The 12,052-nt window shown below is 43.6% G+C and overlaps 1 protein-coding gene across 3 annotated transcripts in view; it reads right to left on the reverse strand.

Moving 5' to 3' along the window:
* Positions 1 to 12,052, reverse strand: part of LOC105480844 (dedicator of cytokinesis 2) — a 434,017-nt gene that overhangs the window by 321,445 nt on the left and 100,520 nt on the right. For all 3 annotated transcript variants that reach the window (XM_011740035.2, XM_011740036.2, XM_011740037.2), the window contains one exon: positions 4,295 to 4,403. In XM_011740035.2, coding sequence (XP_011738337.2) covers positions 4,295 to 4,403 — 109 coding nt within the window. The remainder of the gene's footprint in view (positions 1 to 4,294; positions 4,404 to 12,052) is intronic.

Below are 12,052 nucleotides of genomic sequence, written 5' to 3' on the forward strand. Positions count from 1 at the left end.
ATTTATTTTAAGAGACAGGGTCTTGCTTTGTCACCCAGGCTGGAATGCAGTGGCACAATCACAGTTCACTGCAGCCTTGATCCCCTAAGCTCAAGTGATCCTCCTGCCTCAGCTTCCTAAGTAGCTGGGACCACAAGCATACACCACTAGGCATGGGCAGGCCCCCATGCCTAGCTAATTTTTTTTAATTTTTTTGTCGAGACAGGGTCTCACTATGTTCCCCAGCCTGGTCTTGAACTCCTGGGCTTGAGAGATCCTTTCGCCTCAGCCTCCTAAAGTGCTGGGATTACAGGCATGCACCATTGCACTCAGCTATATTCATTCATTCATTCATTCATTCATTCATTCATTCATTCAGACAGTAGATATTTGAGCACTTTCTGTGTGGCAGCCATTGTTCCAGACATTGGGGATGTAAATGGCAGAGTCCCCTGCCCTCCTGGACACTCCAGTGGCTTCATTAGCATAAGTGGCATTCACAGTGGCCAAGAGAGCATGTCATTCAATACAAACTGTTCATTTAATTCCACTTGCGCCATCAAATTGAAGCATTATGAAATACCATGGATCGTAAGGAGAATGGGACAAATTGGCCTGCACAACATCACCATATGCCTTTTACTCACATTTGAGCTCTGTCTAATTTACAAGTGTCTGGTGTTGACCCTCTGAATCTGCCATCAGTTTTATCAACACACTTACAGGGCTGGCACACATAAGGACTTCTGAGCACGTGGCCCATTGTTGAAACATGGGAACCCCTGGCCTAAACCTTACCTGTGGCATAGAGAAGAATAGTGCTTTGGAGGCAGATGACCTGGGTGAATTCAAATCCTAGCTCCAGCTCTATGAATACGTGTAATTTGGGATGAACTATTTAACTTTATGAGCCTCCTATGGACACTGAGGATAGTGGTTCCTTGAAGATCTCTGGCGGGATTTAAAACACTGTATGTGAAGAGCCCAGTTCCATGCCTGGAACATGGTGGGTACCCAATCAGTGGAAAGTATTTTTATTGCTCCTCTCCTCTTTGAACAACTGGCTTTCAATTCTCCATGGTCTTGGTGAGCTGCTTCCGTGCCAGCTCAGAACAATAAGAAAAACCACAGAAAGCAATTCACAAAAGCTGGGTGAGCATTAGAGATGGGCAATAACTTGCTTAGGTTTCAGAATTCACAGTGGACACAGCTGAGATGTGAACCAGATCTGCTCTACTCACAATTAAGCTGGTCACAAATGAGGGTTTCCAACATAAGCCGCTACCCAGCTGGATGTGAAAAGTTTGAACCAGGAACATCAACCATGGGCATTCGTATCCTCTGCACCCACCCGGCACTTATGGCTGATGTTACTAATAGCTCACACCCCATGCAGGCTCAGAATCAAGACTCCAGTCACCTCGTACTATTTCACTAGCTGAAACTTTGCCATGCATGTTTTCATACAGTCACTTCTTGTGGATTTATTCTCTTAAGAATGTGTGTCTCTATTTCTTTATCGAACTGAATAATTGAACATCCTAACACTATTTAGTCTTGTGTAACAAAATTAGGAACACAAATAACCCGCCTTCTGAATCCTCACTAGTAAAATATCCAAAAAGCTTCTGTTTTTTGATGAAGTAAAGGAGGAAGAGGTATAAATGATTAAAAATGATTTAAACCAAACTATGGAACAGGCTTTATACTTCATGTTTCACATATATTACTTTATTTCACCCTCTCAGTAATCCTCTAAATTACACATTAGGCCTCCCATGTTACAAAGGATAAATCGAGGCCCAGAAAGCTAAAATGATGTGCCCAAGGCTACATGCCCACATCTCTCTGGTCAAAAGCCAAAGCTCCGTCTCCTGCAGCAAATCTCAAAGTCTATAGAAGATTCCACATGTGGGATTTGGAGACATCACAGGGACTTGACCCCTCTGCCCTCATCATTAAGTTCTCTTCACATGGTACTGCTCTCCATATTAGAATATAACTTTAAATTCTTCTTTGATAACTTTTCAACAGCTACGTAAATAGGTGGAAAGCATCATTGGTTTTATGAAAATTCCTGAGGCTAAATTTGACCCTTAGAGCAAATTGAAAAAGAGATGAAGCCCCTTTCTATGTCTCTGAGGTGGAAATCTGCGAGAACAAACCAACAAACCTGGCCCAAATTGCAAGGAAAGCAAGGCATTTCTAACACAGCTACCCGGACAAGAACCACCTGGGTAAAAAGACTTATGCCAAAACTACAATAATCGTATCAGTTCACTGCATTTGCATAGCATTTTATAACTTGTTCTTCTGCGGAGAATGTTTATTTGATCCTCACCCGCACAATGAAATCTTATAGATGAGGAAACTGAGGCACTGAGAAGTGACCAATGTAAGATCACGCAGCTGATAAAGAAGAGCATTCCTGTTGACCAGATGTCTTCAGAACGGCAAATGCTCACTTGCTCCTCTTTGCTTCCCTTCTTTCTTTCCCTGCCTTCTTACTCTCTCTCTCCCTTTGTTCCTTCCCCGAAGACATTTGTAGCCCATCATAGGGAAACAGGTGCTGAAATTAGAAAGAGTAGCTCCACAATGACCTATTCCCTCTTCCACTCTTCTCTCTCTCCATGGCACCTCAACTTCTTTGGGGCATCAGCGCCTTTCTCCTCTGGCATGAGAAACTGGCTTTATCTATTTGCTCATCATTTCTGCTCTTTCACACTTCAGCTTCCTTAGAGCTGATTTCACACCTGATTCAACCCTATAGCCCCTCTCATGGCAACTGGTCATTCTTGGCTCTCTCCGGATATCCCAACACTGTGTGGCTGCTCACTGGAGGCTCAGTTGCTTCCAGGTGATACAGATGCAGTGGCTGGTGGGGGCTCCTGCTGCATCTCCTCATGCTGTCCCCTGCTCCTGTGATCCCCTTTGTCAGAGAATGATGAGAGAGTTAGGAATATGAAGAAGATGTTTTTGGTTTGTTTTTTAACCAGCAGGGGGTAAGGGAAAAATGAAAACTAAAACAATGAAGTTCCAACTAACCCAAGGGAAGACACTGATCCCCAGTAGGGGCTAAAGAAACAGTCTTGTCACACAAGACCAAATAGTGTTAGGACATTCAGCTGTTCACTTAGATCAAGAAATATAGATACATATTCTGAGGAGAATAAATGTTAGAATTATCCGGATTATTCTGAGTGTTGAAGACACATGATGAATAAGACAGTTGCCTTCCTCAACACACAGGTTTCCACTCTTTGTTAAATTAAAGGAAGCCGTCAGCAGAGTGGTTCTCAAACTTTGCTTCACAGTAAAATCACCTGGGGAATTTTTAAAATCCCCTGGCCTGGGTCACACTCATACCAATTAAATCAGAAAGTCTGGTGGTTATAACCAGGCATCAGAATTTATTAAAGATCCCCACACGATTCTAACGTGCACAGTCTGGAATCCATAGTGTGAGAAGCAAACATTCCCCAGGCTGACTTCTGCCTCTGCTTCCTCACCTTCATTCTACCTAAACACTAGTACCTCATTAATTCTAACCAGTGCCTGGGCATCCCAGGCATAATGGATCTTTAAATTAGCAACTAAAAGAATAACATTGATTTAAACAAACAACAAAAAAAATAAATAAAAGCAGCAGCAGCAAAAATCTGCATTAACTCATTGATTTAGATAAATGGGCTTCCTTTATTCACAACACATCAGGCACTCCCAGCTTCCCCCACCTGCACCCCCAGTGCCTGCAAGTACATTCTGTGAAAGTTCTGAAGTCTCCCTGAAACAGCCTCTTCATTCAGACTCTTGGCTGCTCAACTCCTTCCCGAACACAGGGCTAGGCCTCACAGTTTCTCAAAGATTTGCAGACTTCACAGATTAGCATCATGGACCACACATGAGAGGACTCATTCTCTCCAAAGTACCTCTTGTTTATTGAGGAGCCCTCTTTAATCCCCAAAGGGTCCCTGCCTTTATGTTGTCGAGAATTAAACTACTGGAGACTCAGTTTAAGAGACTGCCACCGTAACTATTCTCTCCATCGGAAGTGGATCCGGTTTGACTAATTTCCTTCTAGGTAACAAAAATTTCAGAGCTATTTTAAAAGAAGGCACTGCTACCTTCATGGGAAGCAAATAATAAATACATTTTCTCTTGTCCTGAGGAGCCCTTGGTATTTAACCAAGTGGCCAGCCCAGGCCTTCACTGGACACAAGTTTGCATATTTCAGCAAAAGAAGATATTATCTTAGCATGCTGTTACTTACTGGATGGCCAAGGAAAAGACAGATTTTATTGTAGCATAAACCAACCTGCAAAAGGATGGTAGTTTTGTATTGACTTTTCATCAGATTGTTGATGGATTCAAAGAGCCGTCTCATGGATTCTTCAAACTCCATCTGTTCTTTGCCTTCATAAAGCCTGAAATAAGATACATCTGGGTCATTTCTCAAGCTAACAGACAATACGTTTAAAAGTGTGTACTAGGCACAAACTTCATTTGAAACTTAAAACAAAAAGGAGTGGGAGGTGGGGACTTCAAGGAGGAGAGGATTCTGCAGATGCTGTGTGCATCATTCTCTCAAGGGTAAAGCCCCACATCCACCATACCCAACAGAAACCCACTAACTGACAGGGCATACGCCTTCTGCTGTATTTTTTTAAACCCCAAGGAAACCCCAAAGGAAGGAAATTTGTCCTAGCTGAGGAGACATTAATAATTTCACCCTTCTGCAAGAATCCGAGGAAAAACATTGTGGTCATCAGATTTTCAAAGTATCTTGGAAACATCCAGGAGAAATATTTTCAAATGCACTGCCATTTCCATCACCCATTGTCTGCTTGTCAGATGAGTCCCAACAATCCATTTTATGTCAAGGGCCATTGCCTTCCCTGCCCTCATTTCAGGAGTGTAGTTATTATCTTAAGCCTTTGTTTCTCTGATTATGAAGTACCTACACTGTTAAACATGTAAACCTAATTGAAATACATAACTTAGAAGGTGAGATTCCTCATTAATCCAACCAGGGAGGTTAGCTATTGTCAACATTTTAATGGGTATCCTTCTAGGAACTTTCAATGCCTATGATAATATACAAGTGTAAAATTGCATAGAACCAGTCCCTCATGTAAAACCAGTCTCCAGGTACCTGCCTTTTATCAACCCCTTCCCCAGCCTTAGGAGTGTTGTTCAGCTCAAGGCTTCTCCAAACAAGCATTTATCACCAACCGTGAAATATCCACAGCCTAATCTGTGGCCTCCAGTGTGAAATGCACAGAAGAGCGTTCCTGTCTCCAATTCAGATAAAGAGACTCTCTCCTGTCACGGCCCTACATGCTCAAAAAGCTCCTCAGTGCGCCCGGGCCTTGGCAAAGGTGGTTTCCTAGATAAAGCACTGACACACTTAACAGGTTTGTTTACCTTTCAACCACAGAGCAGGCCAGCCAGTCACGGCCCCCTCAGCACTGTCTCCGCAAAATCCCCATCCTTCCCCTCAGCCTTATTCCCTCTTTCTACTTCATTTCTCTGGCTCTAAGTGTGTGCCCCTTCCGTTTATTTTCTTGAGTGTTAATCACTTTCTTTCTCTCCTTGGGCCTCTATGTCTTTATATCTAGTTCTCTCCCCACCCCCGCCACCCCCTGACTTTGTCACTCTCTTTCTGTCTCAGTCACTCTCTGTCTCTCTTTCTTTCCTTCTTTTTCTAACTAACCCCTCTCTAAAGCCCTCCTGAAGTAAGAAGCATAAGTGAAGTCAGTGCTGAATGTTCCCGTTGGTTACGGGGACTCAGCAATTGCTGCTGACCTTCTGGGTCCAGCTCAAGGTCACAGAGACAAGGAGTGTTGAAGTGGCCACGTGCCTAGGGCTCGTCATTCTCTTCCTCTCCCTAGCTCCATAGCTCCCTCTGCTAACTCGCCCCCACCCCGGCTTTTACACTGCTCACTGCTGAGCCTTCTTGTCCCGCCACGAGAGATAACTACCACAGCGTATGTATTCTAGAGTCAATCTGCTTTGGGTTCAAATCCCCACTGCCCGGCAGGCACTTTATTACAAACAGCAGCAAACATTACAGAGCACCGCTGTGCTCCAGGCACCTTCCTGAATGCGTGTGAAATCACTCACTCCTCACAACCACAGCATGAGGCAGGCACTAGTATCACATCCACTGTACAGATTAATGGAGCTTACGCAACATGCCAGAGAACACCAGGCCAGTGAGTGTCAGAGCCAGAATTCAAAACGGGCCATCGGCTCCTGAGCCCAGCCTCTCAGTCTCTTTGCACACTGCTTTGCTCTACACTTTACTGCCTCCTTAATTTCTAGAAGCCTCGGACAAAGTGTAAACCGTAACAGTACTGTGTCAGAGGACTGCAAGGACTGACCCACATGGGAAGCGCTCAGCATGGGTACCTGGCCCTAGCGGATGTTAGCACCTGCTGTACTGTTGTCAACTGGAAGAGTAGCATGATTATCATTGCTCTCATTCCCACTTCACAGATAAGGAAACAGAAAAAACTCTCAAGAGGCTAAAACTTGCCCAGATGTCATCAAAGTGGAAAAGATGGGACCAGAGTACCCTGTCCTTGACCTGGCTGAAAATAGAGGATCTTAATCCAGCATGGTGCTGGTGGTCGGCCTCCCCATGAGATCACACTGTTTGTCTTTCTTTGTGCCCACAGCCACCAGCAATCCCTAACGGACAGTCCACCCATCACGCCTTTTGCCTTGAAGTCTGTTACTCTTTCCATGAGGCACAGAAGCCTGAAAACGCCGAATGAACTGCATCACTATGGCTGCTACTGCTCTAGAGTATTGAGCCTGCCCACTCTGTCTCCCACCCACATGTAACACCCAGACCTGGTTGCCCAAGCATTTACAGACACATGGGCTCTTTCTGCAGGGTGTACCTGTGTGTGTGGTGAGGGGTTCTGCCCAGGTCCTCCTGGGAACCACCTGCTCCTCCAACAAGGCTAGGCTCCAGCAACACTTTCCTGCTGATTGGTCTGTCCAACCCTACCCTCCATAACTGAATGGCCCCCTGGCAGTGTTCCTTCTGGAATTTGTCATTTTTAAAAAAGAAACATAAAAACAGACTTTTTTGGAGTCATCTGAATGGCAGCACTCCAGAGGGAAGGGTCATGAGCTCCTGCTGAAGAGATCCCTGAGGCTGTCCTGGTTCCCAACGTCTCTGTGTCTCATTATTTAACTTCTTTTGGATTTTATGAGCTGCACAAATATCTTTACGATAAACTCTCCTTTTTGCCTAGACTAGCCTATGCTGGTTTCATTGCAAACCCTCAATAGTCAGAACTTGGCAGAGTAGAGCCAGCTTCTTCCTGCAGCTCCCCTGAGTTTGATACCAAGAGCTGCTGGGAAGTCCGGTGAGCATTTAGTTCTTGCTCTTACTGTACAGATGAAGAGACTGAGGGCCAGAGTGGGCAAGTGACTTGCCTTCACCAGCTTGTAAATATTATGTGACTGAGCTGGAAAGAAACAAGATTTTTAGTCTGTAAGACTAAACCAAGGCTCTCTGCTCGACATTAAATTTTGCAGGAAACTAAATTTGATTTTCACGAGAAAGAGAGGAGGGATGTGCTCTAGGTCACAGACTGTGCCAGTGACATAGCTTGAACCAGAATCAGGTATTCTTCTTCTGTGTTCTCATCATCTAACAGGGGAAGGCAGATAACACAAATCCCAGGAAGCCATGATTAGGGTCCTCCACCCCAGTGGGAATCCAATCTGCTCCCTGCTATCCATGTCACAAGTTAAGGAGCTTGACACCACACTGGAGTCCAGGGATGAAAATATATCCTGCACCTGCCTAAGTCTTATAAAGGATAAAAAACAATTCTAGGAGGAAAATGGGGGAAAATTATTTATATATATATGTTACATAATATAAATCTTAAATTTATAATTTAAATATAAATTTATATAAATTTAAACATAAATCATAAACATATATATTATGTATATAAATATCAAAAAATATATATCTAAAATAGATATACATATTTTAAAATATTTACTTTTTTTTTAAGCTGAGGAATAGCTGGGAATGGGAAGAAGAGTCACAGGACATGACCACAGCTGGGAAGAAGAAAGGAAAGAAAAATCTATTTCATATAAAGGACTTTGCTATCAAGCCAGACTCCTCCATATACTTGCTGTGTGGCCTCAGTTAATCACTTTCCTGAAATTTTACTTTTCTTCCTGATAAAATGTAGTTCTAATGCTCATTTGAATGGTTATTTTGAGGTGAAAAACATGAGATAATTCTTTTCAAGTGCTTAATATTGTAGCTGGCATTTAATCAGCGTTAAGTAAACATTAGAAATTCTTGTTCTTGATTCCTAAGCACAGAAGTGATTATTTGGGCAAACTCTCTGATCTGAGCATAAGAGGAATATTTTGTAACATACAGGGTCTCAATATGTTGCCCCAACTGGCCTCAAACTCCCAGACTCAAGTAATCCTCCAGCCTCAGCCTCCTGAGTAGCTGGGACCACAGGCACATGCCACCAATGCCCAACTATAAAAAGAAATATTTCAAGTAAGGAGTCAATAAGGAAAAAAATTCATAAGGGTTTTAGATTATAAGGAAGAAGTAACGTGATGATAGCAGGGTGATTAAGCATTGCGGGACCCCCCTTGAAAGACCTGAAAAGAAAATAAAAATGCCTGAGCTGTCTGCGATTCTTCAAATGTGGCCTTGAAGTCAAGGGCACAGCAGATGTAGCTTCCAGGTTCTTTTTTAGTGCTTGGTATCTGTTATAGTTTCAGGATGTAAACATTTTTTCTGGCCTAGAACGCCTGGAAAGATACTTCAGAAACCAGCAGATTTTGGCAGGGAACAAATTATTGAAGGGCCCTAAGGCCCTGACCACAAGGAAAACTGGAACAACCTGCAAGGCACTGTTCTGGGGCATGCAAGTCGACCACAGCCAGCGCTCCTGCTCCCAGGGCTTGGATAAATATAGCGATGCTCGGCTTGCATGTGATTCATTAAGGAGACACTGCGCACAGCTGAGCACTCACTAAATGCAAATGGAGCCCCATATGTTGTGTACAATGCTCCGCACCACCTCTTCCACGCAGGTACATAAAGCCTCAGCCTAAAACTGAGATGCCAACCTCAGGCTAGCATCCCAGGGGAGCAGAATCTAACCAAAGCAACCTCAGGCTGCAGAAAGCAAGTGGGAAGACTCCCTTTAGAATCCAGGGGTGGATTCTAACACCCTGACCCTCTTTCATTTTCTGTACCTCGATCACTTCCACATTGAAGGCATCCATCCCTCCGATTCCTTCTCTGCCTCTTCTAGGCAATAGAGAAATTTAGGCAGCACTGCCTGGGTTCATAGCCCTGCTCTGTCACTTATTAGTTGGGTGACCTTGGCTAAGGTACCTAATCTCTCTGAGACTCAGATTTCTCATTAGTAAAATGGTATTAGCCCCATAAGGTTGCTCAAATTTCAAACAACGCATGTAAAGCCATTAGCAGTGTCTAGTACATAGTCAACAATAGATGTTAGCTATTATTACATCACATCATTTTTCTTTTGGATACACCCATTTTTGCTTCCTGAACTGTAAGAAGAAAGAAATCAGCATCTTCATAAAGACAATTACCATTTACTGAGCACTTACTACATGCCAGGCACCGCATTGGAGATAAAAATGAGTAAAAGGGCTGGGCGCAGTGACTCCCACCTGTAATTCCAGCACTTTGGGAAGCCGAGATGGGTGGATCATGAGGTCAGGAGATGGAGACCATCCTGGCTAACACGGTGAAACCCAGACTCTAACTATATAAAAAATACAAAAGAATTAGCCAGGCGTGGTGGCAGGTGCCTGTAGTCCCACCTACTCAGGAGGTTGAGGCAGGAGAATGGTGTGAACCCAGGAGGTGGAGCTTGCAGTGAGCTGAGATCACGCCACTGCACTCCAGCCTGGGAGACACAGTGACACTCCATCTCGGGGGGAAAAAAAAATTAGTAACAGATTCTGGGAGATAAGTGGCAGCTAAATAATTTATGACCCCAGGAACAAGAGCAAGTCAGTGGGTTGGGAGGCATCCGTTACCCAGGGGATGATGCTATGGGACTGTCGGAGGGAAGTTAGAAGGCTGGCTCTAACCTTTTTCTATTCCAGCTCTAAAACTAAGGTGACTTGGCTGGTGTTCCTTCCCCTGAGCCAATAATTTGCTCTATTCAGATAAGTGTAAATTAGTGACTTTACAAAAAGAACCATTGAATCTTTCCTGGTTTCAAAAGAGTGATTACTCTGGGAAAATCACAATATACTTTAAGACAAGAGTCAAGGGGTCAAGTGTATTCTCTCTCTCTCCGCCTCCCACCCCACAACCTGGGACCAAGAATAATTCAAGCTAAACCAGCAGCTGAGTCTGTCTGAAGATCATCCTTGCACTTCCCAATCCTGCTCATAGAATGAGGCCCTTCAGTGCACTAGGCAGGCACATTTAAGTCATGAAATAGGCAGGCAAAGGACTTGTGAAAGAGACAGTTCCCTTCCTAATTCACCCCTTCCCTGTATGGTCGCCGCCACCATCCCCACCTCTTCCCCGCTATCAAGGTGTATGGACCTGAAACAAATAAGAAATTGCAGACTAAGACACAGAATCTGAGAGTTAGCTGTCTTATTCAGCAGTGGTCAGAAGGCTAGGTGCAGGGGCTCACACCTGTAATCCCAACACTTTGGGAGGCCGAAATGGGAGGATCACTTGAGCCCAGGAGTTCAAGACCAACCTGGGAAACATGGAGAATCCCTGTCTCTACAAAAAAATACAACAATTAGCCGGGCATGGTGGTGTATGCCTGTGGTTCAAGCTATTTGGGAGGCTGAGGCTGGAGGATCACCTGAGCCTGGGAAGTCAAGGTTGCAGTGAGCCATAATCAAGCTACTGCACTCCAGCCTAGGTGACACAATGAAACCCTGTCTCCAAAAACAAAAACAAAACACATACACAATGGTCAGAGAAATTCTCCTCTAAAGGGTAACAAAGTTGAAGTGGAAATATGTCTTCTGTCAGAAGAGAAAGGCAAAGCCTCATGAGAAAGAGAACATGTAAGGAACAGTTAGGATGACTACAGTGTTGCCAGTGTCAACTGTCAAGCAGCCCTAGAGGCCACAGAGCTGACTGTGCAGGCTTTACTTCATTGCATACCCCCAGCAGCCCACAGGCGGGGTGCAGATCAACTCCTGGTGCCAAGGACTTTTGTCAATGACAAAATTATTTCTATTGAGCTGTTACTTTTCCAGAGCCTGACATTTGGGGTGGGACCATTCCTTAGGGCAAATCGCAAAGGAGTTTCACTAACATCTTCTTCCTGTAAATAACACCAGGAAAGAATGATTTGTGGATGAGAGAAAAGAAGACAAACTTAACATGTGGAGATTCTGTTTGAAAAATGTCTAGAATGAACACAGAAAAATTAATGCAATCACTGAAGAAAAACTGCCTCTGGTGGAAGTATAAACAGTCTAAATTAAAAAAAAAAATAGAAGTTAACAATATGGAAGAAATGAAAGAAAAACAATCCATCTGAAACATTCACTTTACTTTTGAAATATGGCAACCCTGTGTAATAAATTAATAGTAAGTAGGTAATAAGATGCAGGCAAAAGCCTTGAAAAGAACTTTAAGTTATGAACAGTGTGTGATGTGTGCCCGTGCCATCCTTCATTCTATTCAGAGGAGCTGCACACTTTATGTAATTTGGCAAGAAAACTAAGTTGCGTAATTCTGCACTTAAGTAAATTTCTCCATTAGCATGAAAAATGGTATTTAGGGTTTTCCCTCAATATAATTAGAAATTGAATGTTTCCAAAACAATATTCCTAAAGACAGAAAGAAGCACACACATGCACACTCTCTATCTCTCTTTCTTCCCTGTTTCCAAGACACACAGAGAAATATACAGATTGCATCATCTATTTGAAAAAGTAGCTAATATTCAGCACACTCCTTCCAGCTCTTTGTCTATGGCCCAGTCGGTATAAAAGTCTGGGTGCCAAGAAGAAGTTGGATTTTGACCACTTCTCTTATCAT

Source organism: Macaca nemestrina, chromosome 6 (genome assembly GCF_043159975.1).
Source record: "Macaca nemestrina isolate mMacNem1 chromosome 6, mMacNem.hap1, whole genome shotgun sequence".
Lineage (NCBI taxonomy): Eukaryota > Metazoa > Chordata > Mammalia > Primates > Cercopithecidae > Macaca > Macaca nemestrina.